The 19337-nt window shown below is 37.0% G+C and overlaps 1 protein-coding gene across 1 annotated transcript in view; it reads left to right on the forward strand.

Annotated features, from left to right (window-relative positions):
• Window positions 1–19337, forward strand: part of pemt (phosphatidylethanolamine N-methyltransferase) — a gene marked incomplete at its 5' end in the record, with an annotated part of 95826 nt that overhangs the window by 38112 nt on the left and 38377 nt on the right. Inside the window, 2 exon segments of the mRNA XM_079851486.1 lie at window positions 1123–1238; window positions 18285–18430. Of these exon segments, the coding sequence (XP_079707612.1) occupies window positions 1123–1238; window positions 18285–18430 (262 nt within the window).

Below are 19337 nucleotides of genomic sequence, written 5' to 3' on the forward strand. Positions count from 1 at the left end.
AAGAACTTTTATTTTTACGAATGCAATTTAAAAAATAATCATATGTAAAATGGTTGAATTGGACTGGATAATAATGAAAAGTGACCTCATTCAATAATGTTAAAAAAGCATCCCATAAGCAAAACTGTGATGCAATTATTTGAGGCTAAAGACTGATTTGTCTCACTCACTGAAATATCAAAGCAATGAAACTGTTATCGTTTAATTATCTAATAGGTACAGAATACTTTACACATCAAATAGGGTTAATGTTTTAATTGTAATTGTAACACTCATTTTACACTTACTTTAAAGTGCCCCTGTTATGCTGTTTTCGGATATAAACTTTCATGTAGTGTAATATAACTGGTTATAAATGTAAAATGTCTGCAAAGTTTCAAACATCAAAGATAAATGTAGTTATTGTCTCCTAAAAGAAAGAAGTGAATCTGAACCGCCTGAAACCAGTCGTCAGTAATCAAGTCTCACTTCCTGCTGAATCAGGTTTGTAACTAATTTGCAAAACCTCTGGTCTTGATTGGCTGAACAGCATCTCTTAGCTCCGCCCTCAAACACTGTAGTGTATCTGAGACTGGAAGAGTTTGGTTCGTGTTGTTCGTCTCGAGAAGACGCTGTTTTCTGCTGACAAAGCAAATCCACTTTGATGAGATTGATGCGGTAAAACCCACGCCATCGTTACTGTTCGTATCACTGTGATCAAGAGCTGAGATTCAGATATGATAATGAGCGTTTGCTTTCTGACCAATCAGAGTAGAGCAGCTCTCAGAGAGGCGGAGCTTAGAGAGACTGAATCCTTGATCGAAGCATTTCAGACACTGAGAGAAAAGAGCTGATGCTGCAATGGATATAATGATAAAACTAAAGTGTTTTAATGACCTTGGATGCATGAAAACCTGTTGTAGGAGACTCAAAAACAACATTAGGACTCTTTAGAATAGCGTCATAGGGCTTTCTTTTAATATTATATTAGGTTCTAGTCTTTCTCACTATAATGGGACATTTATTAGTTGTACACGTTTCTTTCACCAATAGATGACAGCTAGATTTGTGGTGGTCTCTGATTCAGTGGTCAAAAATATTATATTTGCCCTCTGATAATAAAGATGTGTGTGTGTGTTTCAGGTTGCCAGATGGGAGCACAGGACTCGAGGCCTGACCCGGCTCTTCGGCGGCCCGTATGTGGCCTGTTATTCCCTCGCTCTCCTCATCCTCCTCCTCAATGTGTACCGTAGCCACAGGTAACTACATCCACATGTGCATTATTTTATTATTTATTGTCATGGCTCAACTCTGCATCGCCATCAATAATGTCGTAAATTGATCAAGTGATCCATTTTGCACCATTTTGCAAAAGATTCACTGTTTACTTTGCCGCCTTTTATTGACTCCATCAATAATAATAATACTGTGACATCTGTCTGACGCGGTCATCTGACCACCAGCACTTTCACCGTGCTTATTTCATTTGGTTGGTTCTCCTGAGTATCTCGCCGTTGCCATGGCAGCATTCGTTTCTGGTGTCATCGACGTTGCATGTGACAACCAGCAGCTTTCTCTTTGTGTGTGTGTGTGTGTGTTAGACAAGCTGGTGCTATTTTCTACCCCGTTCTGAGAGCGTTGCACACTGAATATGCTTCTGCTCAATCACTATCAGGATCAGTCCTGTTACGCTGGACACTTTGAGCTTGCTAACTTGAGATGCCTTTTGTTATCATGCAAGGAAGTATTTAAGGGTATTTCAGAAGTATGATCTAACTCAGGCACATAACTTTGAAACAACCATCATGCCTTCCTTGTCAAACTCCAATGATCGTTAAACACACTTTACTGGACCGCAACTGTTTTTAATGTAAATAGACACATTTTTATGCAGAGAAAAAATGAACTGGTGTATTTAAAAATGCACCACCTGAATGCACTTAAGAATTGTTTTCTTGTATTAACCTTCATTTTCTTATATAGCTATTTGTTAATTGCATGATGTTCCCATTTGACTCAAATTATAGCAAAAAAAATAAAAAAAATAAATCTATGGTAGCATTTCTATGACTATTTGAAAAAGAGGGGAAAAAAATGATAGCTTTGGTCAGAAGAGAGAAAAATAGACCTGCTTTTAATTATTAAAATAATTACGACATTATTCATCATTTTTTAAAATTTAAAAAAAAAATTGGGAAAAAATAAAATGGATTTCATAGGGCATTTTTGTTAAACTTTTAATAAATTGTTGTTAAATCGTATACGTTTCATGATCTCAATTAATTTGACATTCTTTTTAATGACTACATTTTAATTTATTCATTAAAATGCAATCCAGAAAAATGTTAATGAAAAACAAAAAACAAAAAGGAATTCAGAAAAATGTAAATCCAGTAGAAAAAAAAAAATGGAATGGAATTTAGGGGGAAAAAGTGCCTACAGGAATTCTTTAAGAAGTCTGTGGAAATGTCCAGTTCTTGTTAATAAAGCTGCATTTCTTGGGATGCTATTTTTTCCACCTTCCTAATTTACATGCGCACGACCTGCCAGGGCTGTGATACTGTGACTGTATGGTTATTGTTTTCATGCCAATGGAAAAATGGCCATCTGTGTATTCACTGTTACACGTGCGGGTTCCTTACTGAGACAGGAAGAAAAGAACGAGACAAATAGCCAACGTGCTTTAAAGGATCTGAAGTCAAGCCTGACGTACTAGTTAAAAAAAAAAGACAGGATTTAATGAAAAAGTATGCATGAGAAAAGTCTTAGCATCTGTTCTTTCAGTCTCAGCCACGAGTCCTGCTTTCAACCAAGAACAGAATGACGAACAATCTGATTTATATGTGACTAGAGTGCTTTTTCCCATAATGCTCAGCTGATTATGTGTGGTTGCACTTTACTTGAAGCCTTTATGTATAATGCATTATAAAAATCATAGAGCGGCACGAAAATGCCAAGTGGTTCGTAACTTTGGAAAACCACTAGCCACAGTGGATGGAGAGCAAAAAAGTTAAATGTCAAGCCCTGATTATAATTATTCATACAATGCATTATGAGGTCCATTACAAGACATTAATGCATTGCAAATATTTTAATAATGCATTATAAAGGTTTCAAGTAAATGTGTAACCTGTTGAAGATGATTTACTGTATGCTGCTTACAGTCAGCTAGACTTTCAGAGGAGGAATTATGCACAAGCACATCTTTTCATTGTCATGCATCGGTCTATAGGGAGAGATTCTGTTATGGTACACTGAACACATTTCTAATCCCCCAAACAGACCCAGCTAAAGTTATTAGCATGTGGATTAACATCTATTATATTCAGTCATATTCCATTTATAATTAGATTTACATTAGTGATTAATGTGAATGCATGCATAATGTCTTTATTATTGTGTATGATTCATTACACTGTGGTTGCACACAAATCCTAAAAGAATTGATATATTTAAAGACGCCTATTCATAGAGTCTCTGAAGATTCACGACGCTTTTGACGATTAAACAAACCATCTATTTCCTCGGAGGAGGCGAGCGATGCAGTGCCTCCTCAAAAGTGGATGAGAAAATAATCCATATTACAAAAGTAATGCGCTGGGTTTGATGGGGGGGTAATTGAGAATGAATGGGGGAAAGTCACATTAGACGAGGCAATGCCTCCATCGCACTGACATAATTGGAAATGAATGGATATGATTGGTTTGTACGATAAATCCCACCTTCTGTTTTCATGCGTGTTTGCGAATCGGTCTGAATGAACAAATGAATGGTGCTAATGGGAAGACTGATTAATTAAAAAGGAAGTAAACAACTCAGCCACTTAAATATCACGGCTTTACGTCACGTCAAAATCAAACTGGAAACACTGGGGGATTTAGTGATCGATCAGCTTGGTGAAATTAAAGATCTTCAGTTCACAAATAAAATATATTGTTTAAATTATTATTACTGCCTTTAGTTATTATTTTGGAATAAATGTAAAAATGCTTGAAACACTAACTTGATGAGATTTTTACTTGGTTTTAATAAATAGAACATTAATTACATTTTTAATGTAAAGATACGCAATAGATTTTTTTTTGTATGTAATTTACAGAAATGTTTAATTAACCAGGAAAATGTGACAACATTAAGTGTAACTGGGACATGAATTTACATTTGATTTATATAAAAAAAAGCATAAACTGATTTTTTTAAACTTTTTTAACAGAACCCCACTGCTATCTGATGCCTTTTTAAAGCAGAATTTCACGTTGAAAGCACAAATAACTTTCCCTATGAGCTTATTATTGATTTATCATGATAATACTAGACTGTTTTACGTGCAGTTTGTTCTGCCAAAATACAATTTCAGCACCTAATTAAAAATGGATCTAAGTGCATTTATTTCATTAAAAGGAATTAAGGGCATTTATCACTTCATTTCTCTAATTTTGGACCTGTCACCATGTTCTCACACAATGTTAAACTCATTTGTTCTGTTCTAGACTGTAAAAAAGCAATAAGCCATGAGAAAACATGTCGTTTTCAATAGCTGAAGGTTGTTAGGCACGATATGCAAAGAATCGCCGGTATGGCTGCAATTGCATATTGCTTTTATAAAACACTTGCAACAGCAAATAGGACAAAAGGAAAAGTATTTCAAAAGCTAAATGCATGTCTACCAATATTTTTGACTGTAGCTTTGCAGCAGCAAGTTCATAATGACTAGTGAGGCAGTGGTTTTGTTTTAAAAAGGTCATGACATGGATTATTCTATTCTTTTAACCCTTTCACGCATAGTGGTCACTACAGTGGACAGCTATTAAAAAAGCATTTTCTTGAATTTGCACGGGTTTTTATGGCAAAGTTGCACATCAATCTCTTCATTGGACCCTGGTGCATCATCCTATAAATTGCAACCAAGTGGCAAGCCTTTGTGTTTCGATTTTTTCCCCCTCCAAACCAAGATGGCCAAGGGTCAGTCAGACATGCCAAGTTGCTCCAGAATATCCACCCATTCCTTCTATCCTAGGAGACTCTTGTAGGTAAAAAAAATATTGCAGCATAAAGCAATATCTAATGAGTCCTATCACAGTAAAATTTTCCAAGTTTTGATTTTAGATTGAGAGAAAACTCTGATTAATCACATGTCCACTGTAGTGGACGTCATGCATGCAATGGCTATATTTCAGCTACAATTCATAATTATAATGTGAATATTGTTTTTGAAATTTAAAACTTAAAAACTTAATATGCATTGACTTTTTCTACTGTAAATAAATGTATTTGTATTATTAGAATGTAATTTTCATTGACATCGAAAAAAGTCATGTGATTACATAATGTATGACACTTGTAATGCATTACTTTACTTGTTAGATCAAAAAGTAATCTGATTTTATAATGCATGTTATTGTAATGCGTTTTTTTACTAATAACATCAAAAAGTAATCTGATTACGTAATGCATGTTACTTTTAATGCGTTTCTTTACTCATAACATCAAAAAGTAATCTGATTACATAATGCATGTTACTTGTAATGCTTTTCCTTCCTCATAACATCAAAAAGTAATCTGATTATGTAATGTGCGTTATTGTAATGCGTTTCTTTACTCATAACATCAAAAAGTAATCTGATTACATAATGCATGTTACTTGTAATGCTTTTCCTTCCTCATAACATCAAAAAGTAATCTGATTATGTAATGTGCGTTATTGTAATGCGTTTTTTTACTCATAACATCAAAAAGTAATCTGATTACGTAATGCATGTTACTTGTAATGCGTTTCTTTACTCGTTACATCAAAAAGTAATCTGATTAGGTAATGCACATTACTTGTAGTTAATTACTTGTTAGATCAAAAAGTAATCTGATTAGGTAATGCATGTTACTTGTAACACATTACTTTACTTGTAACATCAAAAAAGTAATCTGAATGGGTTATGCATGTTACTTGTAATGCGTTACCCCCAACACTGATAATTTCAGATGAGATTGAAAAAACGTATCGCTAGGTTTTCTCAGAGGAAGGCTATGATAGAAATGTGCATGTCCATCTTGAACATAATCAGAATTATCAGCTAATAAGGGTAAATCTCCATACTCTGCTGCACTGGAGGGAGCATCTGAGTGGTTTCCACAGTTGTACCTTGACAGGCTGTAGAAAATTCAGAATCACGTCCTCATGTTCTGATATCATAGATACGCGAAGTGCAACTTGTATGAAGTTGTATGAAGCCATTGCAATATTTTGCATTTATATTTTTTGTATATATTTTATAGTTTTCACATTATTTGATATAATTGCATTGATTAGTTTGTTAAATTCACATACTTTATCTGTTTGATTATTGTCTTATATTTAATACAGTATATCTTCAGTTTAAACCAACCGCATGCTGTCCACTCAAGTGGACATCTGAAGATCTCCTTGAAAAATTTGTAAAAAAATAAAATAAAAATCAATTCTTGTTTTTCATGCCCTAAGAGCAATAAAAACACATAGGAAAAAAATCCTGACTGAGGTTATCATAATTCATGCATGAAAGGGTCTTTTAATATGTTCCTTGAGTTTCACTTATAATGTTAATTTTTTTTTTTTGCACACACACACACACAAAAAAACAAACAAATATATTGTGGAATAACCATTATTTTCAACCTTCATTCTGACCCTCTGTCTGAACTGATAAATGTTTAAGGCGCGGCTCCTTTAAAGGGGTCATCGGATGCCCATTTTCCACAGGTTGGGATGATTCTTTAGGGTGTTCATGTAAAGTTTGTAACATACTTTGGTTAAAATTCCTCAATGGTTGTGTAAAGCAACACCCTTTTACCTCCTCAAAAACAGCTCTGTTCACAGCGACCCGTTTCGGTGCATGTCTCTTTAAATGATAATGAGCAACTGCCCCTCCCCCCACCCCTCTCTTCATGGGGGGTGTCGACACAAGACACATAAAGTGATGCCTTGCTGGACAGTATACAAATGGCTGAGGGCGGAAACATGCTAATACGGGAAACATGCTAATACGGGAAATATGCTAATACGAGACAGTCCGTCAGTGGTCGGGGGCGGAGCATGAGCATTATGACATCATATTGCTCAGAAAATCCAAACGGCTTGATTATTGAGAGTGTTTAGGCTTTTTGAGGATTAAAATAAAAGGAGTGAATGGATTTATTTTCATTGTATGGTGGTTGTGTCCACACACTGCAAACACACATTTATATGCAACATTTATATGCAAACAGCCACTGTTATGATTGGCTAACGTCATTGCATAGGATACGATATTAACGCCCACTCACTGTTTGAAAACATTACAGTATCCATATAAAACCGTCATTTACAGAGAAAGCATTATGAAATAATTTACTGATGGTTTGTGATGTCAGCTCCACTACAGTCGCTGCTTCGTCTGTCAACAAGAGTTTCTTTGCAAACTCTCCATTAGACTGTGCTTCGTTTACCAAACAAAATGCTCCGAACAAACATATAATCCTCCGACACAAACCAGGACGCAATTAAAATAAGCCAGCCACTTGTTTCCGATGCTGGGATCTTCTGAAGTACAGAGACGCAAACCAGAAGTTCTCTCACTCTCCCATGTCTGAATGAATGTGGGTGGGCGGGGCCTATGGTGCGATGACGTATTACTATTTGTCGATATCTCGCTCTGGAGGCGGGCATATGCAAATGCTTTTGCATTTTGCCCGTGTGACATCACAGGTCACTCAATGACAAAACGAGCCATTTTGGAGCTTGATTAAATAAATGCTTGGTTTATAATGAGGATGTTTAAAGCTCTGAAACTTGCAGGATATTTTAACGGTACAAAGACCTCTTATGACAATTATCAAAGCAAATTTAATTTCTCATGTCATGACCCCTTTAATACACAAAAAATGTAGTGGATACACTGCCATTGAGCCAATAGAAACTTAAAGCTTTGGAGGGAAAGTGTACGATCCTTTGTCTTCAAGCATGGTATTTTGCATATGTACTGGATTAGCATTTTTTGTACCTAATAATAGCTAATAATAAATATAGCAAGAATACAATGAATGCTATGGAGAGGTGATGTACACCAATGTTCTGGGCATTGAATGAGGATCGGAATCATGGTATAGATAAGGTTACATAATCTAGTTGTTCAATCATAAAGCATGCATAAAACAAAGTACAGTGCATGAGGCAATAAACAAAACGGTAATAATAGAAACACCATCCTGGGGATATGCATGTTCATTTATAGAACAGTTCGTCTATAAATTAATGCAGAAAAGTCAGTTTTACAGGCTCTATGAGTCTTTTCTGTGCTTTTCCATTTGTAACTTTCACATTCTCTGGTCGTAAATGGCTTTCATGTATGGGTTTATTTGCTCTTCAGGGGTGTCCGTGTATCTGGGGTTGTATCTGTATACCTTGGTGTCTCGTTTTGTTGTTGGTTGGTTGGAGTTTTAAAGATTATTTGTTAAATACAACAAATAATTCTGTGTCTGATTTGTGTGAACATAACAGACTATGGGCCCTATTTTAACGGTCTGAAACGCAAGTAACTTTGTGGGCAGATCTCGCTGTTGCTATTATACCGGCGGGATAAATGACTCTTGCGCCCGACGCAAATCTAAAATGTGTTGGTCTGAAGTCGCTTCATCACTCATAGGTGTGGTTTGGGCGTAACGTGAAATAAACCAATCAGAGCGTCATCTCACATTCCCTTTAAGAGCAGGCGCGCTTGTTCCATGGCGGATTGCTATTATAACGGCGGATTTGCCAGGAGCGGTTCACAGCCGAGGAGACCGGCGTTCTCGTCAGGGCCGTAAAACACAGAGAAGTGACATTGGGGATGGAGAAACACACCCAGATTAGCTTCGCTTAAACAGCCGTATAATAATTTGGGTAAATGTGTAACTAGATTTATGCCTATTTTTTCACATCTTCATGGACACCACAATGATTTCCCTCGTGTGGTAATATTTTTCCTTGTAATAATGTATGGTTTGCAAAAATGGAAACTGCTGCATCTGTGTAGATGAGAGAAGCAAAGTGTATGTGCGTTGTGCACACGCTACATTGATTATGGCCAAGCATGCGCCCTTAAAATAGCCTCTGAATAACATGCGCCACTGACTTTAGACGAGGTTTCTCCTGGTCAGTGGCGGAATTGTTTTCTGAAACTGCAAAATAGCACCAGGGAACGTTTGCGCCGGAACACGCCTCCTCTTTTCGCTGAACCGCCCCCGGGAGCGCAAGTTCATTCCCTAATTTACCGACGTGCGTCTGTGGAGGGAAGAGTCCGCTGTGTGTCGGGAGCAGAATAGGAATGATACATGCGTCGCTGTACAAAGTCAATTGCGCTGGGTGCAAGATAGGGCCCATAGTCTATAACACTAAAAGTATTCATATATAATCCTTTCACACATGAGCTTTCCTTCACCTTACAAGATAGTAATTTCTGATGGTAAAACTGTGCCATGTCTCTCCATAACCCGAACATGACCTTCTCATTCTCTCTCATCAGGCATTTGTCTCTATTGTATCCTGTTATATAGAGTTCTGTGATCTCACGTCCACACTATCCTCATCTGTCACTCCATTATCTGACATGAAATGCGAAGAACTGACCTCTATTGAGCAGACCTGACTCAACCTGTTACATCTGCCGTGTGTGTGTGTGTGTGTGTGTGTGTGTGTGTGTGTACCTGAAAATGTAGCCCATTTATTTCCCTGACCTTAATTTGGCCAATTACACACCTGTGTAAGGATTTCTTTGAAAAATGATGTAAGAACAATGATGTAAGTGATGTTTTTATAAAAAATTATTGAGGTTAAGGCCATATCATCTTCATCTCTTGGGTTTGCCGCACGTCTAAATGAGTATTTTCAGGAGAGGAACAGAAGACGGTCATCATCTAATCATGTAAATGGGTCATCAGCACAAACTGTCCTGTTTTTCATACTGATGTCACCCAATTTCAATCACTGAGATATTTTTTCCCCCTTCACTTTAAAGCAGGAGGGAATGCTTTTGAAACCTATACTATTCATGACTGGATGACTAGCTGTAAAAAAAACAAAAATGCAATAACTTACTTTAATTACAGACTTATAAAAGTCAAACACTTTGTTTTTCTTAACTTTTATTCAATGCAACAAGAACAGGAGGTGCTACATTTTTAAAAGCATTAGCTACAAGACGAGACATACATATGAATTTAATACGTGAAGAGTAATTAAAAAAAATTAAAAATAAATAAATAAATAATTTAAATAAATAATGACATATAATATATTTAATTTCCTCCAACTGCACTGTTTTAAAGTTGCCCACTCTGCAACTTTTATCACGTGATCGACAAACATTTATCTGGTGTGTTGTTCCGACCCTGAATGAACTCGAGCTTGTGAAGAGCTTTTGCTGAGTCAGCACATCGTGATTTTTTAATCTTGGGAAAATAAAGCAGTGTGATCTCATAAACATAAAAAAACAAGAGTCTTCACAGGCAGATTTCCTTTGATTCCTTTGAGTGTTTCGTCTGTGTTTTTTCCTCATCTCTCAAGACATGTCAATATAAAGAGAGAGCTTTAAAGTTTGACGCACAAGCTCAGAACGATCAATAAACGAGCCCTCCTTGATAAAATATGCTTTTATTTTTTGTTTGTCTCCTGTCTTTCTGAGAGTGCACATTAAAACTCTTTTCAGAAGTGCCACCTGAGTTTAATGCACACGAAACAAACACAATGCGACATGTGACAGGATATTCTGTTATGTCTGATTGTCTCCCGTTCATTGACTGGTTTGATGAAGGTTGTTGGATTATTATGTATATTTGTATTATATGTATGTGTGTGTGTGTGTGTATATATATATATATATATATATATATATATATATATATATGTATATGCGAGTAAAAATCTGTGTTGGCTAATGTAATGTTTTTGAAAGAAGTCTCTTATGCTCATCAGGCCTGCATTTATTTGATCAAAAATACAGAAAAAAACAGTAATATTGTGAAATATTATTGCAATTTAAAATAATGTTTATCTATTTTAATATACTTTCAAATATAATTTATTTCTGTGAGGCAAAGCTGAATTTTCAGCATCATTACTCCAGTCTTCGGTGTCACATGATCCTTCAGAAATCATTCTAAGAAAGTAAACGCATGTGTATCAGTATATTGGATCCGTGCATTCGCTCCTAAAGGCCCTGGTGTTAAGATGCGTTTGGGTCGATCGGATCACAAATGGATGACACTAAATACAGGTGTAAACGGGACGAACGTAAGTCTCACGGGTTTGGAACGACATGAGGAATTTTCATTTTTGGGTGAACTAACCCTTTAAGTGAAAGTTAGATGACGGCAAATGCAACCGAAGTATAAAAATAGGGGAAAAGAGCATGCACAATTAAATATACAACATAGACCAAGGTACCAATAAATAAAAAAGATCGATAACTGAGACATTGTTGGTCCCTAGAAGATTGTCTTGACATGAATTGCTTTTCACTAAGCTTCATAAGCGCATTTCCATTAACCTTTCAAATTGCGCAAATTGAAATTGAAAATTGAAAATACGTCCAATGAAAACACGTCAATTTCGCAAAAACTCCCTTATATCGCAAAAAAGTTTTTACGCTCGCATGAGATGGTTTTTCAAGCAATTTGGAAAAGGAATATTTCGCAAAACTGCAATGGAAACAGTTTTTGCGCATTTACAGGCCACCTGATGTACATAACAGTCGATCATTCTTTAAAGAAACACGTAGGGGTGTGACGGTTAGTATATAACCGTGAGACCGCCGGTTATAGTTGAACACCGTCATTAGATCTCTATAACCGCCAAAACCATGTTATTAAAATTTCCAATATTAAAATACAGTTATATCCAACTGTATTTGATTCTTTGCCAAGTACCAACGCAAGTTTTGTTTTGTAAATCGTCAGACATGATTTTTACCACTTCATTAAGTTTTTCTTTGTAGAAAGCCTTTCTTTAAAGCGAATTTCGTTTTGTCTAAATTGTATCTCAATTTTAATAAATGTTTCATCAACCAATTGCATGTATTTAATAAATAAAAAGCAAATGACAATATAATAACCGTGACATGGAGGCGCCGGTGCGCCGCGTTCACTTGCATTGCATTGTGAACTAGAGCGCATCTCGTCGTAAATGAATGAAACTCAGCATAGGCCTATGCCTATGCATCGTCCATAGACCGCAAAACAATCAGTGGATGGCGGACGGGTGCGGCTTTGAAATATAGTCAAAAAACGTTGGTGCGGATGATGAGTTTTGTGATGCGGTTGCGGATTAAATAATACCCCACCCGCGTATCTCTATCGATAACAACATTGAACACTACACAAATATTAATTTTATTTTTTTTAATTTAGGCGATCAAATAGCTAATCAGTGTCTGCTCGTTTATTCAAACTAAGTTGTCATATACCAGACGAACGTAGTAACGCCCCCCCCCCCCCCCCCGACGACGGTTATGTTACGAACCGTCACATTTGACTCACATCATAACCGTCATCACCAATTCTGAAACCGGCACACCCCTAGAAACACACCGACTTTTTGGGACTTTAGCTTATTCACTGTATCCCCCAGAGTTAGATAAGTCCACACACACCCTTCTGAGAATATAGTTCCCAGTATGTGTACGGTTAGAAGATGGCTGTGTTTCATGTGACCTTGTTATTTGTACATGCTGTGACTATACAAATCACAACATGTAAATAGGAAAATGTTGGCATTATTTTGTCACTTATTGGGAGCAGTATGCTAGCTGGAGCCATTTACCTCCAGTCTTTGTGCTAAGCTAGGCTAGCGGTGGGTGCGTCAGACAGAGTTACGGCACGCACGGAGATGAGAAGGGTATGTATGGACTTATCTAACTCTACGGTGAATAAGATAAAGCCCCAAAAAGTCGGCGTGTTCCTTTAAAGAAGGCGCGGTATGACTGGACAGAAGACGAGACAAAGTTATTTATTAAACTCGTAAAAGACAAAAGTATCACGGGAATACTGGATTCTGAACAACAAAGAAATGCAACAATTTATAAAGACCTCGAAGCAGAAATGAGGGAGAAACACCCAGAAACACCATATGTGCCGCTCTCAGTACAGGGGTCTTTCCTTACCATTAATGCTTGGATAAAACACTTATGTCTCCTTCCATTAAACATAATGGCTAGTGTGGCGGCTGAGATATACATAAACCTACCAACATCTGTCGCCATGATTTTTGGAATGACTTATCGTGAGAGGAAAAAACTATGTTTTAGTCGCATAACATCGGTTAATGGAAACCGCCATTTTGTAATAGTCTTTTATCGACATTTAGAAAATAAATGTGTGCAAATCTGTAATGGAAACACGGCGATAGATTGTGTTCAGTTTCATTGCTGTGATTTAAAATGGCCACCGTTTTGAGTGTTTCCTACTGAAGGCATCAGAGTCAGAAGAAGAAGGTACGGCACGTTGTGACCTTACTGATTAAGTGTAGACATCGAAATCAAATGTTCCAGTAAGTTCCTGTGTGGGTTTGGTCTGACCTGACCTCTTCAGTGGGCAATCACAACAAAACCTGCTTGCCTGAAATAAAGCCTGATCAACAGAGCTTCTTGAAGCTCATAACCGCTACAAAAAGATTTCTCAAGCCTTTATCAGGTGTAGTTTACCAATGCAGGACCTTTAGCACCATCGCTGGTGTGGGTGTCTCAAATATCTGTGTTTCTCTTGAGAAACACACTGAACGGGTTGATTATGAGAGGCTTCCCACAGAATAAAGCCCACAGCTCTTCAAATACGCTTTGTGGCTTTCAGCCTCGAGACAAAAGCTGAACTTTTTCATTCAAAATGTTAAGTTTAGTGGAAAACATCTTATTAAAACTTTGACTCACTGTGGTGGATGTTCAACACTTCCATGATAGTTTTTCACTTATGAAAGTTTTCTAATTGACTAACTGACTGTCTTTAGCTTGATAAACGTACATTTTTACAGCTATACTGTACACAATACACATTGTTTTAGCAGCTTTACAGAATATCATGATGTTAATGTTTATAATATCTTAATATCTTCATGCCTCAATCATATTTTGTATATAGATAGTGTTAGATATACTTATAAATCCAATTTTATATAAAGAGCAGAACATTTTATAGTACTTTTGATTGTATAATTGTACACCCATCAGGATACATTTGTATCTTGTATCCATATAGTATCAAATGTGACTATTGAAGAAAAAAAAACAGTTTTAAATACATTTTTTGTATAAGTATACATACTTAGAATAAAAAACATATTTACTGACATATCGCTTCACACTTACTGGTATAAATATTATAATTAAACTTTATTTGGAGCACAATTTCTTAATACTAAGCCTAAAATGTGTTTTAATATTAATATTATTAAGGATAGTATGATCTCTGTTTAATATAATACTTCAAATGCACGATATTTAACGTGTACCTGAAGTATACTTGCAATAGTTCCACTTTAGCCTAATCAAATATACTTCAGTGTATCTTTAGTTGGACTTCAGCACTATTTCCGGATAACTAAAGTACATTAAGTACAAAATTAGCTTGAGTATATCAGTTTAGTAGATCAAAAGTACAATTGCAGGGAATTTATATTAAGTACATACATTTAAATGTATTTGTAGTACACTTTGTATAAAATAAATGTATGTCAAATGCATTTGATTATTTAGTATAATAATTTTTTTTCTTAAAATGATTGAGACCATTTTTATATTGAAAAATAATTGAGATGCTATTACTTGTTTATTGTGGGTAATAAAAAGAAAATCCTCTCCAGCTCAAATGATTTAACACCATGTGAGAGATGTGGTTGGGTCATTTTGACCCATGAAGGGTTTTCATTTTGTTCACACAGGATATAACAACTTCCCCCCTTGAAAAATATTATTTTTGTGCTTTTTTTTTTCTTTTCCTTTTTTTTTTTTTGTGTGGTTTTCTGAGTCACAAATGACTTGCCTACAAAAAGTTGCTTATAAATCTCTTGTTATACTATGCTATTGCCAAATATTGGATTTAATCTTTTTTTAACTTGTTTTCTTTCAATTAGCACAGGTTTTGTACTTCTTCTTGGAACTGATTAATCGTATGCCTCGAATAAAGCTTGAATGAACTTTTCAATTAAATATGTTCTTGCATTGTATTGTTTAAATGCAACTAATTTCTGGGTTTTGGCCTTTAAAAACAAATGTCATCCATTCAGGACTCTATTGCTTTGTTTTGAATAGCATCAGAGCCACAGTGTTTTTATGGGGAAATCAAGATATTAGTTACTTTTAGTTGTTTACCTTTAACTTTACGTCACTTTACCTTAAAAGTGCATCTTTATTCCTGTTGAAGTAGTTAAAATCGGCATGAAAGGGAGGTTGCGCTGGTCTTTTCTTCTCTATTGTCCCGTATATCCGAGTGAAACGCTTCTGGAACAAGAACAAATGTGGGCGGGACTTGATTGTGTCTGTGGGGAATTGATTGGATGGTTGGATGGTTGTGGTTTGCTATTGGCTGATCTCATGTGAGTGACAGGTTGCCCCGCCCACATCATCAGAGAAGAGAAGAGATGCTGCAAGAGGAACTTATTCTAGTTCAAGATTATTTACACAATAATGATGTGCTCTGATAAATCGCTTAGAATAAATACTGCAATTTTCAATAAAAAATAGGAATGGTCAATTTTCAAGTTTATTTATTTGTCATATATAAAAATCTCAAAGACAATTTGTTCATTGAAATGCATTTGGTTGAGGCTCAGGCATTCATCAGCAGTGCAATATATACAATTCAATACAATTTAGAAAGGGGAAAAAAGTAGATATTTACAGTAAAGTATATAAATATGCAAAACAAATATATATTTTGATTTCATGGGGACTTTTCTTGATGTAGTCATGACCTAGAAGCCCTGAAAACACACTGAAAACTCTTTGTCACGTACAAGTCCCAAGTATTTGTGGTCAGCTTTGGTGTAAGAGCCTGAAAGAGAGATGGAGGGGATAATCACTCTGAAAGTGTCAGTCAGTCGGGACTGTGTGGGAACATCTCTCCTGCTGATTGTGAAAATTACCCACAGTAATGCAGAAGTCAGCTGGAAGTCCAGATGTGTTCGAACTGTCTTCTCTTTCTGTGTGGGGAACATAATAGAAAGTAGAGCAGTGGGTGAACTGCATGTTTTATAATGTTTCCTGGGGTGCACTTAGAATGTTAGTATGGTTTTTAAAATCAATTTCAAAAATTTTCATAATTTAGAAATAAAAAGTATTTTTCCTACCCAGATGTAATCCTCTGATTTGAACGCTCTGTTTAAAGGGGTGTGTCTGTGTGAGACGTCAGTGTAAACGCCCACTGCTGTGATTGGCTGTGAGACGTCAGTGTAAACGGCCACTGCTGTGATTGGCTGTGAGACTTCAGTGTAAACGCCCACTTCTGTGATTGGCTGTGAGACTTCCGTGTAAACGGCCACTTCTGTGATTGGCTGTGAGACTTCAGTGTAAACGCCCACTTCTGTGATTGGCTGTGAGACTTCCGTGTAAACGCCCACTGCTGTGATTAGCTGATTGGCTGTGAGACTTCAGTGTTAACGCCCACTGCTGTGATTGGTTGTGAGACGTCAGTGTAAACGCCCACTGCTGTGATTGGCTGTGAGACTTGAGTGTAAACGGCCACTGCTGTGATTAGCTGTGAGACTTCAGTGTAAACACCCACTGCTGTGATTGGCTGTGAGACTTCCATGTAAACGCCCACTGCTGTGATTGGCTGATTGGCTGTGAGACTTCAGTGTTAACGCCCACTGCTGTGATTGGCTGTGAGACGTCAGTGTAAACGGCCACTGCTGTGATTGGCTGTGAGACTTCAGTGTAAACTCCCACTGCTGTGATTGGCTGTGAGACTTCAGTGTAAACGGCCACTGCTGTGATTGACTGTGAGACTTCAGTGTAAACGGCCACTGCTGTGATTGACTGTGAGACTTCAGTGTAAACGGCCACTGCTGTGATTGGCTGTGAGACTTCAGTGTAAACGGCCACTGCTGTGATTGACTGTGAGACGTCAGTGTAAACTCCCACTGCTGTGATTGGCTGTGAGACTTCAGTGTAAACGGCCACTGCTGTGATTGGCTGTGAGAGTTCCATGTAAACACCCACTGCTGTGATTGGCTGATTGGCTGTGAGACTTCAGTGTTAACGCCCACTGCTGTGATTGGCTGTGAGACGTCAGTGTAAACTCCCACTGCTGTGATTGGCTGTGAGACGTCAGTGTAAAAGCCCACTGCTGTGATTGGCTGTGAGACTTCCGTGTAAACGGCCACTGCTGTGATTGGCTGTGAGACGTCAGTGTAAACGGCCACTGCTGTGATTGGCTGTGAGACGTCAGTGTAAACGCCCACTGCTGTGATTGGCTGTTTCAACAATCTAAGCACATGGTCTAAAGCGCATTGCTCAAGTGCACTAAGAGCGTGTCCCAATCCACTTTTGCCAGTTTAACGACGGAAAATCTGATCAGCGCTCCCGACTAAAAGAGTTATCTCTATTCTCTTAATGAGAAATCGGTGTGTTTTGTCTCTATTCTCTTAATGAGATTGTTAATGAGTAATTGGGTATTTTGTCTCTATTCTCTTAATGAGTAATGGGTGTGTTTTGGGCTTTATGTGCAATAAACCAATCAGAGTCTCTTCTCCCATTCCCTTTAAAAGCCAGTTGCGCTCGGATTCGCTATTTACATGACGGAATTAGCAAGTGGAAAAACTGAACGTGTCTCTAGAGAGGAGACAGATCTGCTCATGCACGAGGGTAAAGCTGTGTGTGTGTGTGAGGTTAAAGCGCAAACAGACCATCTACAGGACAAAGTGTATGCACATTGTGGACCCGATCTAAAGGCGCACATTACTAACGCGCTCTTTAAATAACAAAAAAAAATATTGCGCCATTGACTTTAGACCAGGTTTTTGTTGGACAATGGCTCAGTCTATTTCAGTTCCTCAAAATAGCAACGCACCAACAATGCACCAGAACACAGCTCGTTCTCAGACCAGCAGCACATGGGCCACAGATGAGAGCAAATGCATTTGCTATTTAAACAACGTGGCACAGGACGTGAAAATTAAAACTGCGTCGGGCTGAAACTAGCAAAACACACTCGCGTCGCATTCACATCATTATGTATTACGTGACCAAACAAACACAGGCTGGAAGGTTATATTTGGACTTGTATGTTTTTAGTGATCTGTCTCTGTCTCTCTGTCTCTGTGTGTCTCTCAGCATTACAGTGGCCATGAAGGGTCAGTCTCGCTGGGAGCCGCTGGATAATGCTCAGGTGTATTACACTGGAGCTGCTCTCCTCACACTGGGATCTCTGTTTGTCATCAGCAGCTTCATGGCTCTGGGCATCACTGGCACTTTCCTGGGTAAATACATCCACTGGTCCTTCTGTACCACATCCAGCCTTACAGCTCTCTCACCTTCCATACATATACATATACTTATGCATATTCATATACATATCCTATGCATATTCATATACATATCCTATACATATTCATATACATATGCATATACATATTCATATTCATATACTGTACATATTCATATACATATACATTATACATATGCATATACATACACTACCTTTCAGAACATTGGGGTTGGTATAATTTATTTTAATTGTTTTCTGAAGGAAGTCTCTTAAGCTCACCAAGGCTGCATTTATTGGCTAAAATTGTGAAATATTATTGTAATTTAAAACAGCTGTTTTCTATGTGAATATATAGTAAAGTGTAATTTATTCCTGTGATCCAAGCTGAATTTTCAACATCATTACTCCAGTCTTCAGTGTCACATGATCCTTCAGAAATCACTCTAATATGAGGATTTGATGCTCAAGAAACATGTATGATTATTATCAATGTTGAAAACAGGAAACCCTGATACATTTTATTTTTCAGGATTCTTTGATGAATAGAAAGTTAAAAAAGAACAGCTTTTATTTGAAATCTTTTGTAACATTATAAATGTCTTTACTGTCACTTTTTGATTAATTCATCCTTGCTGAGTTAAACATTGTGGAAACTCTTTTGAAAGCTTAGAAAAATAATTTTGTACAGTGTAGTTTCAGTTTTATAATGAATAACTGAGTCATCTTTCAGTGCTCTGTGCACATTTACAGGCTTTCGTCCATATTTAGGGGACAGATCTCTACCCGAGGTTAAAGAGAAAGTTCACCCATAAATGAAAATTAGCCCATGATTTACTCACGCTCATCCTAGGTGTATATGACATTCTTCTTTCAGACGAATACAATCAGAGTTAAATTAA

Source organism: Squalius cephalus (assembly GCF_949319135.1).
Source record: "Squalius cephalus genome assembly, chromosome: 19".
Classification (NCBI taxonomy): domain Eukaryota; kingdom Metazoa; phylum Chordata; class Actinopteri; order Cypriniformes; family Leuciscidae; genus Squalius; species Squalius cephalus.